A 25664-nucleotide genomic window follows, 5' to 3' on the forward strand; every position below is an offset into this window, starting at 1 on the left:
TACACTCGCACACACACACACACACACACACACACACACACACACACACACACACACATATCCATCCACACATCCATTAGATATATATATATTTTTAATTTTTAATTTATAGAGATTTCCATTTACTTCTTGTATGACTAATGAGAATTTCCTGAAGATCTTTGCACCAAAATGCAGAAATCATGCGGACCATAGACCAAGAAACAATGTATCCTTCAGAATTATTTTTGTGTCTTTATGTTGTGGATGTGTAAATCTGAGTGGAATGGGACTGTATTATTTGCAACAAATACCATTATAGGGCAAATGTGCTGGGAAGTGCATGTAAGAGTTTGTATTTGTAATTCTTTATTGGTTCATAAAGCTTTATTTGGTCAATAATTTCACATTTGACACTGGACAAATCAGATTTGAAATAGTAATACATTTTGAAGAGGCAATGGGAGGTATGTGATTGTCTTGTGGGGGGGTGGAAGAGACTAAACAAACTTAAGCATAAATCACGACAAGGATATTTAACTTAAACAGTAGTGTAAATGGCCAACATGTTTCAATATCTTTTGCCGGTACTGGTTTGAATAACTGTGGTCGACGGTTTAACATCTGCGTGTGCTTGTAGGCTGAATAAGGGAGGTAGGCTTGACTCAGCTTGATGTAACAATTTATTAACGAAGCCCTGCGGGCTGCAATTAATAACTCTTGTGAAGGCATGAGAAAAGTTCATTACGGTAAATTATTCCGTATCTAACACTTGGATTCACGCTTTACCTCAAGGAGTAGAACGTGGAACAGAAAACCACAATCAAAGAGTAAATCACAGAACAGATGTCACCTGTGTATAGTGTGTCTGGCGTTCAGTGGGGAAGTTTCGCAGCACTGTACTTGCAAACACCCGTGCATGTCAAGGCACTGGATGATGACAGAAGACACCACATCTTTCATGGGGAAAGTGTACTACAATGTAAAACTGACTCATTCCACATCATAACAATAATCACAGTTATGAACCATGGAACATGCAAATAATTAAGCTAACTGTCAGACATCTTGGCAGTGGTTTGGGAGTCAAAATGGTGCAGCTTTTCTCAATCTTCCTTTGTAAAGGAACATACAAAATCACAGTTGAGTATTAGACAGAATTCAATGTTTCTCAAGAAATTTCTTAATACAGTCTTTATAAAAATAATGATCTTTCCCATCATGAACTGTTCTGCTAGCAACATATCTTCAGTGGTTGAGCAACTACATTTTTCAGCAAGAACCACAGTACCACGACAGTCTCCTTGAGATATGGCACAACTTTCTCTTTACCTAGCTTACTGAATGTGTAAATCTTTCAGCTTGTTTCCTTCACAAAGGAAAACCCAGGAGAATTGCCCCAATTTAATCCTTGCACCACTGAAAAGATGAATAAGTATTAGTGTCAGTGGTGTTGAGAAACAGCTGAAATCATTAATCCCTGTGAGTTTCTATACTAAATTTGCGACTGAGGTAGCCCATCTTCTAACTATAATCTGTCATAGATCCCTTGAACAAAAAACTGTGCCAAGTTCTTGCAAAAATGTACAGGTCACACCTGTTTACAAGAAGGGTAGCAGAAGTGATCCACAGAACTATTGTCCAATATCCTTGATGTCAATTTGCTGTAGAATCCTAGAACATATTCTGAGCTCAAACATAATGACCTCCTCAATGCCAACCAGCATGGATTTCGAAAACATCGATCATGTGAAACTCAGCTCACACTTTTCTTACAGGACATACTGAAAGTTTTGGATCAAGGCAAACAGTTAGATGCTGCATTTCATGATTTCTGTAAAGCATTTGACTCAGTACCACACCTACATTTATTGTCAAAAGTAAAATCATACGGGGTATCGAGTGAAATTTGTGTCTGGGTTGAGGACTTTTTGGTAGGGAGGGCACAGAATGTTATCTCGGATGGAGAGTCACCATCAGAGGTAGAAGTAATTTCAGTTGTGTCCCCTGTGAGTATGTTGGGACCCTTCCTGTTCACATTGTATGTTAATGACCTTGGAGATAATATTAAAAGAAAAATCAGGCATTTTGCAGATGATGCACTTATGTATAATGAAGTACTATGTGAAAGAAGCTGCATAAATATTCAGTCACATCTTGATAAGATTTCAAAGTTGTGCAGGTATTGGCAACTTGCTTTAAATGTTCACAAATCTAAAATTGTGCACTCCACAAAACAAAAAAAAACATAGTGTCCTATGACTATAATATCAGTGAATCACTGTTGGAATCGGCCGAATCATACAAAGACATGGATGTGACACTTTGAGGGATATTATGAAATGGAATGATCACATAGATTCAGTTGTGGGTAAAGCAGGTGGTAGGCTTCAGTTTATTTGTAGAGTTCTGAGAAGTGCAATCAGTCTACAAAGGAGATTGCTTACAAACCACATGTGCAATCAGTTTTAGAATACTGCTTAAGTGTGTACCAGATAGGACTGACAGGGGATACTGAATGTATACAGAAAAGGGCTGCAGGAATGGTCACAGGTTTGTTTCATCCATGGGAAAGAGGCACAGAGATACTGAAGGAACTGAACTGGAGTATTTTTGAACATAGAAATAAAATATCATGAGAAAGTCTGTTAACAAAGTTTCAAGAACCGGCTTTAAATGATTACTTTAAGGATATACAACAACCTCCAATGTATTGCTCACCCAGGGCTTGTGAGGATAAGATTAGAATAATAACTGCACATACAGAGGCATCCAAACAATCACTCTTCCCATGCTCCATACTTGAATGGAATGGGAACAAACCCTAATAACTGGTACAATGGGATGTATCCTCTTCCATGCACCTCATGGTGGTGTTCAGAGTATAGATGTAGATGTAGTTCTCCAACCCCTTTTGAAACAGCTTCCAACTGTCTGATAGCAGACTGAGCAATTTCCAGCTACTTTTGAACAGCAGCTATCTCATCCCATGCCGAGAATGTTGGTCTGAACATCAAACAAGGAACTACAAATTAGCCTTAGTCATTCCATTTTAATTTTAGGATTGTAGGTTTGCAAGTTCCCTATAATATTGGTGCTAAGAATGTCATTTGTCTTATAATGAGAGAAGCCCCATTTTAAAATTTATGGATTCCTTGAAGATAAATTTGTGTCTCGAACTGCTGCCAAAAATATTTTCAGTAACAGACACATGTATCATTGTCAAAAACAGTACAAATGTGGACAATACACACTACTGTTGAGTGAGAAAACGAAGTGGAAGACAATATGACAGTTATAATATGTGCAAACCATTATCTGCTGTAGATGTAGGTTATGCTTTAATGTGCACCTTACCATATTACAGTGGATTCAGTTCTAATGTGAGTCCAGCACGTCAATACCAACCTTTCCAATAGCCAATTAACTTACTGCTCAATTTTGTTAACCCAAAGGTCATCTTCCCACTACATAATCTTGACATGGTCTGCATTTGTGTGTACAGTTGCTGCCCCTGGTTTTACGTGGCACTCTCAATAATCTGTCTTTGGTGGTAGGTGACACTCTTACTTTTTCCCTCCAAGTTTCAGTAACTTATTCTCCTGATCCCTAGTTAATGATTTGACTTTTATTATTATTATTATTATTATTATTATTATTTTCCCCCCAAAGCTCGAAGTTTAACAATGCTTATGAATCAAATCCTTAAGCTTAGCGTTTCTTCTATTTATTTACCTTTTGTGGTCTTAATAATGCCTATAACTTTCTATCTATGTCATCCTTCTTGTATGATTAGCACATGACCTTTTTTTATATTCAATTTCTTTGCTAATATCTTCTGGATACAATGGTCACATATAACTTAATTTTTTACAGCTGGTTGTACTATTCATTCCCAACTAACAATCTTTTTCACCATGTGTGGATCCTCTTCCCCAAAAATTTCTTGTGTCAGTTGGAAAAATAGCTCATTTGACTCCTCAAACAATTTAAACAATTCATAACCAGAGTTCCTTCATTTCAACCATATTCGAAAATTAACCATTAATATAATATACTTTACTATGAGCTTCAGACTCCTCCTTCCCTCTGGTCCATATACAATAGAGTAAGTCAATTACATTACATTTTACATAAAGTTTGTTGTTAATAAAGGCTCTTTGGTTACTACTTGGTGGGCCACCATAACGCATTCCATCAGCGGCTGAACAGAGTAACATGTCCACCACAGCAAGTGACAATGTCCATGCACCACTCATACTCACAGGAGGAGCAACTTCTGCTTGTATTCTTGGCTCTGCATAAACAGAAGCCTAACGACAGTGTTTTGCTCCACTCTAGCTCAATTAACTTAATAGTCTTTCTCTCTGTATTCACTTGAATATTTTCCATTTCTTGAAGAGCCAAAGAGTGTACCATGGCAGACTGATACCTCATCTTATGTCTCTACCTTACTATTTCCTAATATACCAAGGATTATTTGGACTACTTATTCCATCTTAGGTGAAAGTTACTACTATTAGAGTGTTAAAATATGCAAACAGTTATATTTTTTTGTTTGTCTGTCACAGGCCTGTGGTGGAGATTTAACAAGGATGGCTTGCAGATGGAATCAGCTGCCCAAAAGGGAATTTCCTATAATTTTTCATGGAGTTCAAGGCAAAGATGAACGAGAAGCTCACTCACCCAGGTGCTTCACAATCCTTTCCATTCTTAGTTTCTAGTATTTTGCTGTTATATGTGTTCCATTAATAACCTCTGGCTTTACTAAGGCAAATGCTGCTCCAGGCAGATATTTGGAAAAAAACATATTTCCCAGTAGGTTTGTCTTTAATTATGGTCTCTGTTTTAAATTTCATATTGATAAAGGATATATTTGTGAACTAAGTAAGATGACTTGCATGGAGAACTAAAATCTGTTAGAAATGTGTAATTGTTCTGTCTGTGAATGAGCGCCATTAACATTTTTATGTCCCAGCAATACACCACCGTGTGTATTAATATAAAGTTATGGTCACACACCCTTTTTTTGTGATGTTTTTTTGTGACAGATTATGTAATTCTTTAATGCAAAAAATGTATCCCAGTGACTCTAACCTACAACTTTTGAAGAACCCTCCATACAAAATGCAGTCCAAAAATTGATACAGCAAAATTTTATCGTAGTAGCAGCTTCCAATGTCATATTGGCAGAAGCCTAACCAAATGAAGCATATAGCATCTGGCACTTTCATGTAGCAGCACACAAGTAATAGCACTTTTGAGAATTTCATTAAAAATACTGTCATATCAAAATCACAATTATGTCCAAGTTCAAAGGCAGGGTCTTCAGTGAAATAAGACACTTAAAAAGCACATTTATCTGACACTGATACATGAACAGAATAGAACTGACCTCTTGTATAAAGAGTGCACCTATTTATACAAATACTGAATATTCTAGAATACAAGTATTTATATGTATATTAAATATTCTAGGGTGTACAAACAAAAGATATTTCAAGAACCTTCTAAAAACGGCAATGCGAAATAACTACTAAATGCTGGTGGTTGGGTTTGAACTGGTGACACACACCACACCAGTCAGCGATGTTAACTTCTATGCCACACTGCATCACAACTTGCACCATTGCTCCTCTCCTAGAGAAACAGTGACACATTGTTTCAGAAGAGTTCTTGGAACCGAATGCAGCACCACAGAACCAGATCTTGCCAATGTTCCTGTGCATGGCAAATCCTTGCTTTCTGGTGATGATGTTACATCCACTCCACTATGAAGAGCATGGAAGATAGCCCCTCCCTTCAAAGGTTTCCAATAATTGAGTGGGTTTTCAGTTTCCTTCAGCTTCCAGTCATCAGTCTGCACCTTTGGACTGTTGTAAACCTTCATATGACGGATATGGATTATGTCATTTACTTTTGTCTTCCGTGATGAGGGGTCATAACCCTTGACTTCAGATTTGTCATCTGACAAGTGAAAAAAGATAGAATATAGCCCAGAGTAGCACAATTGGCAATTGACCCTAAATAATGAAATTGTGAGGCCATCCACATGGGTGCTACAAGGAATTCATTATACTTCAGTTACATGATAAATCAGTCAAATCTAAAGGCTGTAAATTCAACTAATTACCCAGAAATTACAATTATGAACAATTTAAATTGGAAAGAATACATAGGAAATGTTGTGGAGAAGGTGAACCAAAGACTGCGTTTTATTAAAAGAACACGTAAAAGGTGCAATAGATCTACTAAAGAGACTGCCTACCCTACACTTGTCCATCATATTTTGGAATACTGAAACACGCTGTGGGATCAAAGAAGAACACCACATTTTGTATTATTGAGAAACAAGAGAGAGAGAGAGACACGGACATGATATGGGATTTGGGATGAAATCATTAAAACAAAGGCATTTTTTGTTGTGACAGGATCTTTTCATGAAATTTCAATCACCAGTTTCCTCCTCAGAATGCAAAAATATTTTGTTACTGCCAACCTACATAGGGAGAAATGATCATCATGATAAAATAAGGGCAATCAGAGCCCTCACAGAAAGATATAGCTGCTTGTTTTTTCTGTACGCAGTTCAAGAGTGGAATAATCGAGAATTAGTGTGAAAATGATTTGTAGAACCCTCTACAAGGCACTTAATCATGATTTGTAAAGCAGCCGTGTAGATGTAGATGTTTACTATGCTTGGCACTGTAGCACTCTTGGTCTTTTCTCCTGGAGTCAAGAATTTATATGTAAGCCAGCTGCCTTACTTCTTTGATCCTGGTGATGGGGTGTTTCACATAGTCATCCTGAGTATCATCCAGCTGAAACAGAAAGAGTGTATCTGTTGTCATTTCATCCTCATTACTGTGGAGCAAGAAGAACTGTGTGAAGCCTTAGAGCTTGCTTCGCTTTGTTGTATGTGTATGTTACGATGGATGGTAGTGCAGTCCCATTTTTCTATTCTTCATCAATAGGTTTTTAGAGGATATCTTCCAGTTTGTTATTAAAGCATGCTTGGGGCCAGTAGTCTGTGGATGGTGAGTGGTTGTCATCCTGTGGGTGATGTCACAGAATGAAATCATCCCTGATACAAGTCTCAAGTGGAAAACATTTCCACAATGAGAGGGCATCACAGGGAGTGCTTCATGCTTTTAAAATGATGTCGTCTTTAAGGGACTTTGCCATTTGTGGAGCTTGGCGGTTGGCACAGTTTTGGTAATAGCATAGCTGGTGAGATAGTCAGTGCAGACTTGTATCTATTCCCATTTGCAGCCTTCAGGCACCTCGCCAAGAGTTCAATTTAAGTTCAGTGTGTAATAAAATGTGGCGAAAATGTTTATGTGAAGTTTGGAATGTGTATCGTAGTTTAAAACAAGAAAAAACAATGTTCAGTCACTACCTAATTATTTCATACCACATTTTACAACACATTACCCGCATTCAGATAACCCTCAACCAGTTTTATATCTATCTTGTGTAATCTGGGTTGCTTCTTCTTGATGATGCCTTAGATTCATTTTGATGTTACTGCATCATCACATGGATATTACGTGTTGGTCAAAATAAGTTTTAGTAGTTCTTGTTTACAAAGGTTTTTATTTCACACGCTAGATGTTTGGCGGCAAACTTGTTTTACATTGTAGAACTTACATCTTCCAGTTATAAAACATTTTATGTTGTGACAAAGTCTGACTACATGGTTTTTATACAAAATTCAGTCCAAGACTGAAGTATGGTGCATACAAATCACCTTTATTTATATTGTTTTTAAACAATTACTATATTATTAAGACTGAATTTTTCATAAGAACAATTAGAGTTTTTACATACATCTTCCCAAATTACATAGAAATGTACGTAGAATAAAAGTGAATAATTACATACAACGACAGGAAAGAATCTGTTTCTATTAAGACTATAAATTACATGTTTTATTATTCCAGAAATATATTTTGTTAATTTGCATGTAGTAATTAACTAACTGAAACAAAAATCACATGCACATATCCATCCGCACATACACAGACACAAGCTTGTGTCAAAGGCCTTTGAATATGTCTGCTTGTGTCTGTATATGTGTGGATGGATATGTGTGTGTGTGCGAGTGTATACCCGTCCTTTTTTCCCCCTAAGGTAAGTATTTCCGCTCCCAGGATTGGAATGACTCCTTACCCTCTCCCTTAAAACCCACATCCTTTCGTCTTTCCCTCTCCTTCCCTCTTTCCTGACGAAGCAACCGTTGGTTGCGAAAGCTAGAATATTGTGTGTATGTTTGTCTTTGTTTGTGTGTCTATCGACGTGCCAGCGCTTTCATTTGGTAAGTCACATCATCTGTGTTTTTAGATATATTTTTCCCACGTGGAATGTTTCCCTCTATTATATTCGTATATATATATCCTCCGGGCGGGGACTACTCAGGAGGATGTCGTTATCAGGAGAAAGAAAACTGGCATTCTACGGATCGGAGCGTGGAATGTCAGATCCCTTAAACGGGCAGGTAGGTTAGAAAATTCAAAAAGGGAAATGGATAGGTTAAAGTTAGATATAGTGGAAATTAGTGAAGTTCAGTGGCAGGAGGAACAAGACTTTTGGTCTGGTGATTACAGGGTTATAAATACAAAATCAAATAGGGGTAATGCAGGAGTAGGTTTAATAATGAATAAAAAATAGGAGTGCGGGTTAGCTACTACAAACAGCATAGTGAACGCACTATTGTGGCCAAGATAGACACAAAGCCCATGCCTACTACAGTAGTACAACTTTATATGCCAACTAGCTCTGCAGATGATGAAGAAATAGATGAAATGTATGACGAGATAAAAGAAATTATTCAGGTAGTGAAGGGAGATGAAAATTTAATAGTCATGGGTGACTGGAATTTGTCAGTAGGAAATGGGAGAGAAGGAAACATAGTAGGTGAATATGGATTGGGGGGAAGAAATGAAAGAGGAAGCCGGCTTGTAGAATTTTGCACAGAGCATAACTTAATCATAACTAATACTTGGTTCAAGAATCATAAAAGAAGAAGGTTGTATACCTGGAAGAATCCTGCAGATACTAAAAGGTATCAGATAGATTATATAATGGTAAGACAGAGATTTAGGAACCAGGTTTTAAATTGTAAGACATTTCCAGGGGCAGATGTAGATTCTGACCACAATCTATTGGTTATGAACTGGAGATTAAAACTGAAGAAACTGCAAAAAGGTGGGAATTTAAGGAGATGGGACCTGGATAAACTGACTAAACCAGAGGTTGTAGAGAGTTTCAGGGAGAGCATAAGGGAACAATTGACAGGAATGGGGGAAAGAAATACAGTAGAAGAAGAATGGGTAGCTCTGAGGGATGAAGTAGTGAAGGCAGCAGACGATCAAGTAGGTAAAAAGACGAGGGCTAATAGAAATCCTTGGGTAACTGAAGAAATATTGAATTTAATTGATGAAAGGAGAAAATATAAAAATGCAGTAAATGGAGCAGCCAAAAAGGAATACAAACGTCTCAAAAATGAGATCGACAGGAAGTGCAAAATGGCTAAGCAGGGATGGCTAGAGGACAAATGTAAGGATGTAGAGGCTTGTCTCACTAGGGGTAAGATAGATCCTGCGTACAGGAAAATTAGAGAGACCTTTGGAGAGAAGAGAACCACTTGTATGAATATTAAGAGCTCAGATGGCAACCCAGTTCTAAGCAAAGAAGGGAAGGCAGAAAGGTGGAAGGAGTATATAGAGGGTTTATACAAGGGCAATGTACTTGAGGACAATATTATGGAAATGGAAGAGGATGAAGACGAAATGGGAGATAAGATACTGCGTGAAGAGTTTGACAGAGCACTGAAAGACCTGAGTCGAAACAAGGCCCCGGGAGTAGACAACATTCCATTAGAACTACTGACGGCCTTGGGAGAGCCAGTCATGACAAAACTCTACCATCTGGTGAGCAAGATGTATGAGACAGGCAAAATACCCTCAGACTTCAAGAAGAATATAATAATTCCAATCCCAAAGAAAGCAGGTGTTGACGGATGTGAAAATTACCGAACTATCAGTTTAATAAGTCACAGCTGCAAAATACTAATGCGAATTCTTTACAGACAAATGGAAAAACTGGTAGAAGCGGACCTTGGGGAAGATCAGTTTGGATTCCGTATAAATGTTGGAACACGTGAGGCAATACTAACCTTACGACTTATCTTAGAAGAAAGATTAAGAAAAGGCAAACCTACATTTCTAGCATTTGTAGACTTAGAGAAAGCTTTTGACAATGTTAACTGGAATACTCTCTTTCAAATTCTGAAGGTGGCAGGGGTAAAATACAGGGAGCGAAAGGCTATTTACAATTTGTACAGAAACCAGATGGCAGTTATAAGAGTCGTGGGGCATGAAAGGGAAGCAGTGGTTGGGAAAGGAGTGAGACAGGGTTGTAGCCTCTCCCCGATGTTATTCAATCTGTATATTGAGCAAGCAGTAAAGGAAACAAAAGAAAAATTCGGAGTAGGTATTAAAATTCATGGAGAAGAAGTGAAAACTTTGAGGTTCGCCGATGACATTGTAATTCTGTCAGAGACAGCAAACAACTTGGAAGAGCTGTAGAATGGAATGGACAAAGTCTTGAAAGGAGGATATAAGATGAACATCAACAAAAGCAAAAAGAGGATAATGGAATGTAGTCAAATTAAATCGGGTGATGCTGAGGGAATTAGATTAGGAAATGAGACACTTAAAGTAGTAAAGGAGTTTTGCTATTTAGGGAGTAAAATAACTGATGATGGTCAAAGTAGAGAGGATATAAAATGTAGACTGGCAATGGCAAAGAAATCGTTTCTGAAGAAGAGAAATTTGTTAACATCGAGGATAGATTTAAGTGTCAGGAAGTCGTTTCTGAAAGTATTTGTATGGAGTGTAGCCATGTATGGAAGTGAAACATGTACGATAACTAGTTTGGACAAGAAGAGAATAGAAGCTTTTGAAATGTGGTGCTACAGAAGAATGCTGAAGATAAGGTGGGTAGATCACGTAACTAATGAGGAGGTATTGAATAGGATTGGGGATAAGAGAAGTTTGTGGCACAACTTGACTAGAAGAAGGGATCGGTTGGTAGGACATGTTTTGAGGCATCAAGGAATCACAAATTTAGCATTGGAGGGCAGCGTGGAGGGTAAAAATCGTAGAGGGAGACCAAGAGATGAATACACTAAGCAGATTCAGAAGGATGTAGGTTGCAGTAAGTACTGGGAGATGAAGAAGCTTGCACAGGATAGAGTAGCATGGACAGCTGCATTAAAGCAGTCTCAGGACTGAAGACCACAACATCAACAACAACATATATATAATAGGGAAACATTCCACGCGGGAAAAATATATTTAGAAACAAAGATGATGTGACTTACCAAACGAAAGCGCTGGCAGGTCGATAGACACACAAACAAACACAAACATACACACAAAATTCAAGCTTTCACAACAAACTGTTGCCTCATCAGGAAAGAGGGAAGGAGAGGGAAAGACGAAAGGATGTGGGTTTTAAGGGAGAGGGTAAGGAGTCATTCCAATCCCGGGAGCGGAAAGACTTACCTTAGGGGGAAAAAAGGACGGGTATCACTCGCACACACACACATATCCATCCACACATATACAGACACAAGCAGACATATTTAAAGACAAAGAGTTTGGGCAGAGATGTCAGTCGAGGCGGAAGTGCAGAGGCAAAGATGTTGTTGAATGACAGGTGAGGTATGAGTGGCGGCAACTTGAAATTAGCGGAGTTTGAGGCCTGGTGGGTAACGGGAAGAGAGGATATATTGAAGAGCAAGTTCCCATCTCAGGAGTTCGGATGGTTGGTGTTGGTGGGAAGTATCCAGATAACGCGGACGTTGTAACACTGTGCCAAGATGTGCTGGCCGTGCACCAAGGCATGTTTAGCCACAGGGTGATCCTCATTACCAACAAACACTGTCTGCTTGTGTCCATTCATGTGAATGGACAGTTTGTTGCTGGTCATTCCCACATAGAATGCATCACAGTGTAGGCAGGTCAGTTGGTAAATCACGTGGGTGCTTTCACACGTGGCTCTGCCTTTGATCGTGTACACCTTCCGGGTTACAGGACCGGAGTAGGTGGTGGTGGGAAGGTGCATGGGACAGGTTTTACACCGGGGGCGGTTACAGGGATAGGAGCCAAAGGGTGGGAAGGTGGTTTGGGGATTTCGTAGGGATGAACTATCAGGTTATGAAGGTTAGGTGGACGGTGGAAAGACACTCCTGGTGGAGTGGGGAGGATCTCATGAAGGATGGATCTCATTTCAGGGCAGGATTTGAGGAAGTCGTATCCCTGCTGGAGAGCCACGTTCAGAGTCTGGTCCAGTCCCGGAAAGTATCCTGTCACCAGTGGGGCACTTTTGTGGTTCTTCTGTGGGAGGTTCTGGGTTTGAGGGGATGAGGAAGTGGCTCTGGTTATTTGCTTCTGTACCAGGTCGGGAGGGTAGTTACGGGATGCGAAAGCTGTTGTCAGGTTGTTGGTGTAATGGTTCAGGGATCCCGGACTGGAGCAGATTCGTTTGCCACGAAGACCTAGGCTGTAGGGAAGGGACCGTTTGATGTGGAATGGGTGGCAGCTGTCATAATGGAGGTACTGTTGCTTGTTGGTGGGTTTGATGTAGACGGACGTGTGAAGCTGGCCATTGGAAAGATGGAGGTCTACGTCAGGGAAGTGGCGTGGTATTTGGAGTAGGACCAGGTGAATCTGATGGAACCAAGGGAGTTGAGGTTGGAGAGGAAAGTCTGGAGTTCTTCTTCACTGTGAGTCCAGATCATGAAGATGTCATCAATAAATCTCTACCAAACTTTGGGTTGGCAGGCCTGGATAACCAAGAAGGCTTCCTCTAGGCGACCCATGAATAGGTTGGCGTACGAGGGGGCCATCCTGGTACCCATGGCTGTTCCTTTTAATTGTTGGTATGTCTGGCCTTCAAAAGTGGAGAAGTTGTGGGTCAGGATGGGGGACACCAGTCTGTGTATGTGCGGATGGATATGTGTGTGTGTGCGAGTCCTTTTTTCCCCCTAAGGTAAGTCTTTCCACTCCCAGGATTGGAATGACTCCTTACCCTCTCCCTTAAAACCCACATCCTTTCGTCTTTCCCTCTCCTTCCCTCTTTCCTGATGAGGCAACAGTTTGTTGCGAAAGCTTGAATTTCGTGTGTAATTTTGTGTTTGTTTGTGTGTCTATCGACCTGTCAGCACTTTCGTTCGGTAAGTCACATCATCTGTGTTTTTAGATATATTTTTCCCACGTGGAATGTTTCCCTCTATTATATATATTAATAGAGGGAAACATTCCACAAGGGAAAAGTGTATCTAAAAACAAAGATGATGTGACTTACCAAACGAAAGCGCTGGCACGTCGATAGACACACAAACAAACACAAACATACACACAAAATACTGACGGTTGCTTCGTCAGGAAAGAGGGAAGGAGAGTGAAAGACAAAAGGGATTGGGTTTTAAAGGAGAGGGTAAGGAGTCATTCCAATCCCGGGAGCGGAAAGACTTACCTTAGGGGGAAAAAAGGACGGGTATACACTCGCACACACACACACACACATATCCATCCACACATATACAGACACAAGCAGACATATACAGAGGCAAAGAGTTTGGGCAGAGATCTCTGCAACCATCAGTATTTTGTGTGTATGTTTGTGTTTGTTTGTGTGTCTATCGACGTGCCAGCACTTTCATTTGGTCGAAAGACACCCAAACAAACACAAACATACACACAAAATTCAAGCGTTCACAAAAAGCTGTTGCCTCATCAGGAAAGAGGGAAGGAGAGGGAAAGACGAAAGGATGTGGGTTTTAATGGAGAGGGTAAGGAGTCATTCCAATCCCGGGAGCGGAAAGACTTACCTTAGGGGGAAAAAAGGACGGGTATACACTCGCACACACACACATATCCATCCACACATATACAGGCACAAGCAGACATATTTAAAGACAAAGAGTTTGGGCAGAGATGTCAGTCGAGGCGGAAGTGTAGAGGCAAAGATGTTGTTGAATGACAGGTGAGGTATGAGTGACGGCAACTTGAAATTAGCGGAGATTGAGGCCTCTCCCTTAAAACCCACATCCTTTCGTCTTTCCCTCTCCTTCCCTCTTTCCTGATGAGACAACAGTTTGTTGCGAAAGCTTGAATTTTGTGTGTATGTTTGTGTTTGTTTGTGTGTCTTTCGACCTGCCAGCACTTTCATTTGGTAAGTCACATCATCTTTGTTTTTTGATAAATTTTTCCCACGTGGAGTGTTTCCCTCTATTATATTAATATCATTAATTTGAACCCAACAATTACGTTTGTTAATGTCACTGTTGCATTTCGAAATCTTTCCTGTCGTCTTATTTTCTCTTTGTGTTTTTGCCAGTAGTTTCACTTTGTATTCACCTTCTCGTTTTTACCGTAATCTGCTATACAATTTTATCCTGCCTATATATACTCAATAATACGTAACCCACTTCCAAACCATAACCAAAAAAATTTTTTTTTGCCGCTTTCAACACTACCGCGGCTATAAAATCCACCGTTTCTAGTTCACAAACAATTCCTTTCACCTTTTAAACAACCATTTCGGCTATTTCTAATAACTTTCGCTTTATTTCCATTTCCATTTTTCCCACATCACTGATAATTTGTAGCCGCTTCGCACAGGTTTTAACATCATTATTTCTTCGTCAGACAATTGTTGGCCTCATTTTCATAATCTGCCACCACAAAACCACTCCTTTTAATACATTACACGCAGATTTTTCGAAATTTTCCAGAATTTCTCCGTCCTTTAGCGTGTTTTGGCGGCAACACAACCACCTAACCTTTGTGCACATCGTTGTTTACCAACCCAAGTCCAATATAGCCCAGCTGTAAACAACACCTTTTCGCCTTTTTCACACCAGATCTCCAGTTACTTTCCATTTCACCTTTATCTCTTTCCATATATTTTTATTTCCATTTTCATTTCAGCCTCATGATACACTTTCCACCTTCCAATACCATGTCACCCTTACAACACCCCCACAACGACCCCATTAAGTTTTATTTACATTCCCTCCGCAAACATGCCTTCGCCCTAGCCAGATTAACGCTCCCATATTCTATTTTCTCAGGCTTGTCTAACATTTGGCATTACCCCCAAAGGCCTCACACTTAAAGTTCCCATCTCTGGCTGCAACCCTTCTTTCCATCAGTCCCTATACCAGTTCCAAACTGAACAATCCATTGCCCTCACCCACCTAATCCTTCACCTACACATCAACTTAGCCAATGAACACACCCGTCAACTCCTATCCTTAATAAAAGTCCTCGATCTTTCCTCTCCCACATCCACACCGGCTGTTCAGAGCGTCCTCCTACAGGCCAACCGCAAATTAGAACAGCATACCACCCTCCACCTCAAAAAACTATCCAATCTCCTGGTTTCCCACCTCTGGAACAGCAACTCACTCACCCTTTACAACCTTTCCAGCAAACCTCAACCTCCTCTCATTGCACACAAACCCAGTCTCTCCCATCTACTCAATCTCCCACTTCCAGCTCCACTCCCTCCAAAACCTCAAAATTCCAATCAACACAATCTGGAACCACAACGCCCTAATTCAGTAGTTAACCTTTCCTCCAAACCTCTCTCCCAATCCGAAACCTCTGTCCTATCCAAAGGCCTCACCTTCAGCCCCACTCCCAGATTCAACCAAACAGCCCTCGTCAAAGATTTACTGCCCTACTCTCGTACTCTCTGCTGGAAATATCACTTTGCCACGAAGAAAAAATGATCCTAATCCTACTCCCAATGATCCAACTCCCCAGGACGCTATCCAAATTGAACCCTGCCTGGAACAGTTCAGTCCTCCATCGCAGCGGGACCCATCTCCTCTTCCTGAAAATCACCCTCTCCAAACCTTCCAGGAATTTCTGACTTCCAGCCTTGCATCTCAATCATTCTTAAAAAACCTTAATCCTACTCCCAACATCACCAATGCTGAAGCCCAGGCTATCCGTGATCTGAAGGCTGACCGATCCATCGTCATTCTTCCGGCGGACAAGGGTTCGATGACCATGGTACTTGATCGTAGGGAGTATGTGGCTGAGGAACTGCGTCAGCTTTCAGATAACACCACATACAAAGTTTGCCAAGGTAATCCCATTCCCGATGTCCAGGCAGAGCTTCAAGGAATCCTCAGAACCTTAGGCCCCCTGTAAAGCCTTTCACCTGACTCCATCAACCTCCTGACCCCACCGACACCCCGCACCCCTACCTTCTACCTTCTTCCTAAAATTCACAAACCCAATCATCCCGGCCGCCCCATTGTGGCTGGTTACCAAGCCCCCACAGAACGTATCTCTGCCTACGTAGATCAACACCTTCAACCCATTACATGCAGTCTCCCATCCTTCATCAAAGGCACCAACCACTTTCTCGAATGACTGGAATCCTTACCCAATCTGTTACCCCCGGAAACCATCCTTGTAACCATCGATGCCACTTCCTTATACACAAATATTCCGCACGTCCAGGCCGTCGCTGCGATGGAGCATTTCCTTTCACGCCGATCACCTGCCACCCTACCTAATACCTCTTTCCTCATTACCTTAGCCAGCTTCATCCTGACCCACAACTTCTTCACTTTTGAAGGCCAGACATACCAACAATTAAAGGGAACAGCCATGGGTACCAGGATGGCCCCCTCGTACGCCAACCTATTCATGGGTCGCCTAGAGGAAGCCTTCTTGGTTACCCAGGCCTGCCAACCCAAAGTTTGGTACAGATTTATTGATGACATCTTCATGATCTGGACTCACAGTGAAGACAAACTCCAGTATTTCCTCTCCAACCTCAACTCCTTTGGTTCCATCAGATTCACCTGGTCCTACTCCAAATCCCACGCCACTTTCCTCGACGTTGACTTCCATCTGTCCAATGGCCAGCTTCACACGTCCGTCCACATCAAACCCACCAACAAGCAACAGTACCTGCATTATGACAGCTGCCACCCGTTCCACATCAAACAGTCCCTTCCCTACAGCCTAGGTCTTTGTGGCAAACGAATCTGCTCGAGTCCGGAATCCCTGAACCATTACACCAACAACCTGACAACAGCTTTCGCATCCCGTAACTACCCTCCCGACCTGGTACAGAAGCAAATAACCAGAGACACTTCCTCATCCCCTCAAACCCAGAACCTCCCACAGAAGAACCACAAAAGTGCCCCACTGGTGACAGGATACTTTCCGGGACTGGACCAGACTCTGAATGTGGCTTTCCAGCAGGGATACGACTTCCTCAAATCCTGCCCTGAAATGAGATCCATCCTTCATGAAATCCTCCCCACTCCACCAAGAGTGTCTTTCCGCTGTCCACCTAACCTTCGTAACCTATTAGATCATCCCTACAAAATCCCCAAACCACCTTCCCACCCTCTGGCTCCTATCCTTGTAACCGCCCCCGGTGTAAAACCTGTCCCATGCACCCTCCCACCACCACCTACTCCAGTCCTGTAACCCGGAAGGTGTACACGTTCAAAGGCAGAGCCACGTGTGAAAGCACCCACGTGATTTACCAACTGACCTGCCTACACTGTGATGCATTCTATGTGGGAATGACCAGCAACAAACTGTCCATTCGCATGAATGGACACAGGCAGACAGTGTTTGTTGGTAATGAGGATCACCCTGTGGCTAAACATGCCTTGGTGCATGGCCAGCATATCTTGGCACAGTGTTACACCGTCCGGGTTATCTGGATACTTCCCACCAACACCAACCTATCCGAACTCCGGAGATGGGAACTTGCTCTTCAATATATCCTCTCTTCCCGTTACCCACCAGGCCTCAATCTCCGCTAATTTCAAGTTGCTGCCACTCATACCTCACCTGTCATTCAACAACATCTTTGCCTCTGCACTTCCGCCTCGACTGACATCTCTGCCCAAACTCTTTGTCTTTAAATATGTCTGCTTGTGTCTGTATATGTGTGGATGGATATGTGTGTGTGTGCGAGTGAAACCCGTCCTTTTTTCCCCCTAAGGTAAGTCTTTCGGCTCCCAGGATTGGAATGACTCCTTACTCTCTCCCTTAAAACCCACATCCTTTCGTCTTTCCCTCTCCTTCCCTCTTTCCTGAAGATGCAACAGTTTGTTGCGAAAGCTTGAATTTTGTGTGTATGTTTGTGTTTGTTTGTGTGTCTATCAACGTGCCAGTGCTTTTGTTTGGTAAGTCACATCATAGTTGGTTCTATATACATACCTGTCCTTTTTCCCCCCTAAGGTAAGTCTTTCCGCTCCCGGGATTGGAATGACTCCTTACCCTCTCCCTTAAAACCCACTTCCTTTCGTCTTTCCCTCTCCTTCCCTCTTTCCTGATGAGGCAACAGTTTGTTGCAAAAGCTTGAATTTTGTGTGACTGTTTGTGTTTGTTTGTGTGTCTATCGACCTGCCAGCGCCTTCGTTTGGTAAGTCACCTCATCTTTGTTTTTATATATAATTTTTCCCACGTGGAATGTTTCCCTCTATATATATATATATATATATATATATATATATATATATAGAGAGAGAGAGAGAGAGAGAGAGAGAGAGAGAGAGAGTGGAGATGAGATTGAAATCGGATATAGGGTCCCCAGAGGTTATGGTGTTACAAGTGGAATGGTGCTGTTGCAGTCGGGACTGGTAGCAGAAGCCCTTGAAAGTAATTGCAGCATGTGCTTTCACCACTGTCATTCTTTACTGTGGCTGACATAGTGTCTAAGAAATGTCTAACAAATTACTGGACACCTGGCCAGTGATACCTGCATCTGTGATTTTATCTAGTCTTCATGAATCCCAAATCCCAGATGACCAGTTGTTGGAGCATCATAGAAAAACTTCAGGATAACTGGCTGTAGGTGAGCTGGGATGACACGCAACCATTTCTGCACCTTTGGATCATAGTTCATCTGTACAGTGCTCCATTAGTGAATCAGAATCCTCCTTTGGTCAGTTAGTCTTTCTTCAAGACTTCTGTGGTTATCAGCAGTGCTCATTCTTTCCTCTGTTCAGCATCAATATCATTTATTGCAGCTGTCACTGCTGCTGTGTTCCACCAAAGGATTCCTGGAATGGCAGTCAGTGTCCTTGTGTTTGCTTCCATTTTTATACCACTGTGATGCTATACTCCTTACACCTCAGTGCCCATCTTCCCAGTTGACCCAACAGATCCTTTAGGCTAATCAACCAACAGAGAGAATGGTGATCCATTTTTTTTATAAACCATTCTGATTTGCAAAAAAAAAAAAAAAAAATTGATAAGTGTTATGCCACAAGTAGGAACAGGATCACAGCATATGGCTTGAACTCCATGGGATTTCTTACTGACATATTTCACGCAACTGGACATTATAAGGTGAATTTACATACTACTGTGTACACACTATTTGCTCTGGTCAGTGAAAATTTAAAAAAAACCTCTGTCGCTCTTTGGTGCCAATCCTCAAAAAACAAAAAGCCACAGCCTGTTATTGTCACAGTACTCTTACTTTCTGAACATGCCTCATAGTTCATGGGGGATTTGCATCTCTGGTGGCCTCACCTCCATAGATGGTTGCCTCACTCAGTTTTACGTAACATCAGCAGCTGGGTGAATGGCTGTTATCTCTTTATGGCTATGGGGAATCACTATGACATGCGGGGTTTGCAACCTGCCCTTGCCCATGGTACAACAATGGACTTTGTCATGCAGGTTGACTGTAATTGCCTGCAGTTGACTGATGTGAATAGAACTGTTGTGATATTTGGCACCTGACAGTGTGTACAACATGTAGTGTACAACATGTCCAGGACATCCACAGTGGAAACACAATACTGTGTTGTCCTCTGTTCTCCAAATCTCTGTACTTCTGTGGGGCATAAGTTGGTTGTACATAGAGTTGGTTGTACATGCATTGGTGCTTGGTTCTTGTCTGATGGTTGCGGCATAAGCCAAAGTTCACTGAGTCCATTCTGCCTGGTGTGTTCAGCTGTCGGTTGATATTGCTGCTAAAGGTCAATGCACGTCTTAGACATTCTCCATTACCTCCTGGCTTATGGGATCAACATTCATGACTGCTATTTATTGTGTATTCAGTCCGACTTTTTTGGCTACACTATACCTCACTATCTTGTCTCTTACTATCTGGTGTATGAGAATGCGTGAGTTCTAGTGGTTTCCCCAACTGCCATGGGGACCGCTTTTGACAGTCAGTCATACTTCTTTTGTCCAACTCTTTCTGTTGCATTTACTTGATTCGCTGGAATCAGTAGATGAATTCCTCTGTCATTGTGACACCCTTTACCAGAAGTGCTTGATACATGACTTACTGACTCCTTTCATTAAGTATGAGATTCTGTTGCCTTCTGTCATTTGGATTCATGATTTGGCATAGGGCCAAAACATCTGTATGCACGACTCTGTCATTTCTCCATGACATTGGACCTTGTTCTTCAGTTGTTCTGCTGTGCAGGCTTTGCTGATTGCCACTAAACGTTGTGTACAGTTCTGCTTGAAATTTATGCCATTTATTGAGCTTCTCCATGTTGTTCTTGAACCACCGATGGGCTGTGCAGTTGTGACAGGGCAGCATGCACACACAGTGTCTATAAATCAGCCTGATCATGTAGTTTGTTAATAACAGTATGTTTCCAATGATATTAGCAACACTGATGCTATATGTTGACCTGTTCAGCCTTTCAATCCTCTTACCATGTAACTAGTCTTTACACTGTCCCACTGAGATAGTCCTGCTATGAGCTTAATTTTATGTGAATGGAGCAAATTGTTCCATCAGTACTGACTGATATCACCATCACCTCTTCCAAGGAAATACTTTATAGTAGCAGGTTCTTGTTTAATGGGACTAGCAGACATTAACTGAGTAACTGTGGTAAGTAAATCTGCTCATAGTCTCAGGCAATAATGTATTTTTCACAGTTCAACATATAGTTCATGTCATCTGTAAAACAACTAGCGATATTAGCACTGCAACTAGTCACTCATGAGTGCAACTTTGTCACTCGTATCTCTGGGCTTACATTCCATCAGTGTCAGAAATTACAGCACCTTTCCTCTATTGAAAACTCTACATCACTTAAAGAGCATGTAACAGGCTTTCAAAATTGGTCGTGGATGTTAACACTGCCTTCAGAACCCAAAGTCGCTTCACCAAAAATCATCAGTCTTGAAGATAGTCTACATCCCTTTTTCTCAGCCTCATTCAATAAGTGATTCTGTTTCTGTTCAATAACATAGTCTGGGTAAGATTTAACACAGTGAGCATCTATCACACAGACTGTTGCAATAAACTGCTTCTCAGTGCAGGTTTTAAATTTCCATTAATAACACCTTCTGTTCAGTTTTTATTCATTCTTCATAATACATTTATTCATCAACATAACAATAGAAACTCTGGTTGCCCACACATATTAGTGTTGCTGAATACTGTGAAGACAACTAGGCAACAACAGATATATGAATTAAGATCTTACAAATGTTTTCATCTTTTTTTTCTTTTTCTGATAAAATACATCTTTTTTAATAATAATCAAAGGCCACTGCACCAATGATGATATCTATCAGCCTGGCATGGCCGTTGGCTTCACATGTATAGTGACCAGCTTTCAACAATGCTGTACCTTGTTGCAGCAAGCCCTACACTGTTGCTCCAGCATCCTCAAACCCGTGTAACAGAAAGAAACAACAGTGCAGGTACACACTATTTCTAACATAAATCTATATATATCGCAGACATACACATTTTTGATAATGACCTGATAAAGCTTAACTACCTTTCCTTTAATATGAATATTACAAACTTCATATATTAGAGGTGTTACCACAGAACATGCTTCAAACTGTGTCACTGAAGAAAAGTAGTGCCGGCTAAGGATTTGCTATATTCTCTCATGAATAGCGGCACATACCCTCTCTCCAGCAGCTTGATACATGGCTATGACAACTCAGACATTTTATGTTAGACTTACCTCTAAGCCACCATGTCGATTCATAATTAACTTTACGGTCATTAACTAAATTTCCTTTAATATGAATATTACATACTTTGAATATTCAGAGATCTTACCACAAACCATGCATTGAAGTGCATCACTAAAGAAAGGTAGTGCTGACCAAGGATGTGCTATATTCTGTCATGAATATCAGCACACCACTCAAGTGTAAGAACACATTTTCAAAACACATGATGTCATTCCACCTGTTGTATTTGGTGACTCAATTGAATCCTTTGATCCATTTCCCCAAATCTTGACCAGCATCTCTGGAAAACGCTGATGGATGCCTGATTTGCAGCTGACTTACTGCTATTTTGGAATCCATCTGTCTACTGAGTATAGGGATATTAAGAATGATGTACTGCTTGTATTCCAGGTCCTGCTTCTTTAGGCAACAGTTGTTATGTAGAGCCATGGTCGTATAGACATTTGAAAATAACCGGCGTCTCCACCAAATAGTGTCATGTCGAAACCAAAATCAACTCCAAATCCAAAGGGAGGGTCATCAATTAAATATAACACTTAAAACTGAATGCATGTTTAGTACTGACACCAAAATACAGTCAGAACAGAGCTGGTGGGTAGTGCTCGCCAAATCTGTGATATTTTTGATCAAGCAAAACATGTCCCCCAAGTGTTCTAAATGGCGAGCAACTATCAGAGCATAGCATTTGTTCGTTGGATATGGACTTGGTGGAATCTGGTTTCCTGAGCTGAGGACTGCACAACTGCTTGATAACTTCAAGTTGCCTTGCAAGTCTCTCTAGAGCTTTATGGATGTGGAAAGGTCACAGTGCTTCACAGTGCTTCTCTAACTGTAATCTCTGGATATGCGTCAGTGACCACTGTGTGGCACAGAGGCCAAAATTTTGTGTGTCACAGAGAACAGGGATCTTCGATTAATCACCCAGGTCATGAATATGTTAAAAGCCTCTATTAAATCACTTTAATATCACTGTATGTTGATGAGAGGTGTGGGTATTGAGTCTTAACAGTCGCTAGCTGGCAGCTTCTGGGAAACCTGCTGCACCTCAATGTAGAATACTTACTGAAGGCAAGTGGTGCTCTGCCTGGTTGGATCTGTACTTCTCTAGCTGTTTATGGATCTTCTATGAAGCCTAAACCCTTTTCTTGTAGTTTGGTGGTCTGTTGGGCAGTACTAACACCCAAAACCCAAAGAGACCACCTGATACATCTTTGAATGAGGGTGACAGCAGTAGTACTAACAAGACTACATGCTGTAATAAATAATGTGCTTATTCTTGTTATATGTGTTGAAGGTTAATTGGAAACACTGTGATCTTTCTACACTCCTGATCAAGATGCTGAAAGCTATCCAAGCAATAAAGTTGTTAAATCCCAAAGTAGCTTGAGAATGTGCTGTCATCAGTGAGTTTTATTACATTATGAACATAGACACCAAAAAACTCCAACAGGAATGTGAAAGCAAATAGCTCACTGAAGTTAAGGATTTCATGAAATGAGTTGATTGTGAGCTCCAGAAGTCAGCATCATATCATCTGAGATTGAACCTACCAATGTTGCCTGAATATCTTGCTTTTTCTGATTTAAGTTAGACCTTATGTACCTAATGCAATGTGGTGCTTTGACTTTAAATGCTTTGGTCATACCATCTTGGGTTGCAACAGTCAGGCTACTTGTAGAAGAATGCAGCTCTGCTGTCCATGAACCTGATGTTCAATTTACTGCCCTGCCCATGTGTGTCATTTGTCCTACCTCATCTAATTTGGAGCAAAGAATGTCCTGTCTTTGCAGAAGAGAAGAAAATCCAGAAGATTAAAGAACACTATGCATCTCATACTCTCACTCATGCTGTACACATCTGCATACCATGCCATTGCTCAGCCACCGATGGGAAGGCTCTTTCATACTTGATACCATGCAGCTAGGCCCTGTGGAGTTCAGGCAAAGGATAGCCTTCTGGAGATGTACTTGAACACATTCCGCTTCCATGTTCTTCATCAATAATAGAATCATGAACTTCAACACAGCTTGCATAAATTTGCTACTATGCACTGGTGACACCTTTTTTGTTTGTATAATAATCTATCATCAGCTGAGTATTCATCATGAACTGTTGACACTCATGGTCAGCAGCTTGAACCTTTAGCCATCTGTCTGCAGGTATACCAGTACGTTCCACAGCACTTGCCTTGCAACTCAACCAGGCTGTTTTACCATGAGTCTCTCTGGGTGAATGTATGACATAAGAATCAGTCCCGCTTAACTGTAAAACCCACCAAGACAAGCAGCTCAATGGATCCTTAAAACCCAGAAGCCAGTTTTGTGCTGCATGAGCTGATGGTCATGTAAGCAGGTCAGATCAGAACTTTATTGCATCATGTGCTACTTGCTGATATAACAAGAGCTACGCTATGACACTGAGATCATGCAGCACAAAAAGTGTGGTGGTACTTGATGCTGTTGCTAAGCTGGGCAACTAGGGACACCAAAGTACTGACACAGCAGAAAGATGGAGTGGCCACAGTGTGGGTGGCCTGATTACCTCATGACCAGGCCAAGGTACTCTTATAACTTGAGGGAAAGTAACCAGTATTGTAGCAAAACAAGCACGTTCCAGGCCTGTATAAATATTCCTCTTTACAGTTAGAAGTATCTCAGTCTGCTGGCATCCAGCTATGAGGAGGGATCGGTAACAGTCTTCAGTCTTCGGTCTACTTATTTACAAGTTCCTTGGGTCTACGTGCCTTCTTCTGTGCACTTAGACACTGCTCGCTGGGGCACTGTATTCATGGAGAGGTCAATGTTGAGGGCTTGGTCCTCTGCAGCCAGAAGATGTTTTTGTAGCCTCTAGTTCATGATTGAGGGCATCCAGCTGCTCATCTGCTCCCACTTGCATGATCAAACTACCTGCTGCCTGCAGTGTTTGCATGGGCAAACTCCACTGCTGATGGCTGCTCCTATTGTACACAGCCAATATCGTGATCATTCCTGTTCTGACTGCATATTTCTGAGGCTGCTAGCAGCATAAGTGACACAGTTTGCTGGCTTTGGAGGTCAGTGGCCATGTATGGTTTGTCAATACTGTCTCCTTATAGCCTCATCAAGCCTCTAGCAGGCATCCATTCTCCATTCCACCACTGACCTAAGTCCTGGGCAGGTGGTTCGCCAACATCCTGACCTTGAGCTGCCCATCATCACCAACACCAACCATAATGGCTGGGCAGCCTGGTCGTTAATACATGATAACATAAATTGTTTCTGGTAATCCAGAAAAGCAAGGACAAGACCAATGGTCAATAAATCCTTTAATCACACAAAGGTTCCTTCCTGTTCTGGAGCCCATTGAGCTTCACCCCTATCTTCAGTAAATGTGTCAAGGGTCTTGCTGTTTCTCCAATTTTTTGCAAAAATTTCCCTTAATAATTACATATTCCAAGACAGGACTTCCTCTGTTCTAGTCTTTGGAAACTCCCACACAGCTTGTAGAAACTGAGAGTTGATTCACAGTCCCTCATGGCCAATGGTATGACCGAAATAGTGAACTTCTTTTAGTAGACTATGACACTTTGCCAAACTCAGTGTTAGTTGTGCCACTCATAACTGAGTAAAGGTGACAAGTAACTATACCACATGTCCTGGGCATCCTTAG

The 25664-nt window shown here is 41.3% G+C and overlaps 1 protein-coding gene across 1 annotated transcript in view; it reads left to right on the forward strand.

Moving 5' to 3' along the window:
- LOC124622442 (putative helicase MOV-10) overlaps positions 1-25664 on the forward strand; it is a 447321-nt gene that overhangs the window by 359309 nt on the left and 62348 nt on the right. Inside the window, exon 16 of the mRNA XM_047148140.1 lies at positions 4551-4669. Within this exon, the coding sequence (XP_047004096.1) occupies positions 4551-4669 (119 nt within the window). The remainder of the gene's footprint in view (positions 1-4550; positions 4670-25664) is intronic.

The sequence above is a fragment of the Schistocerca americana genome, chromosome 7 (genome assembly GCF_021461395.2).
Source record: "Schistocerca americana isolate TAMUIC-IGC-003095 chromosome 7, iqSchAmer2.1, whole genome shotgun sequence".
Taxonomy (NCBI): Eukaryota; Metazoa; Arthropoda; class Insecta; order Orthoptera; family Acrididae; genus Schistocerca; species Schistocerca americana.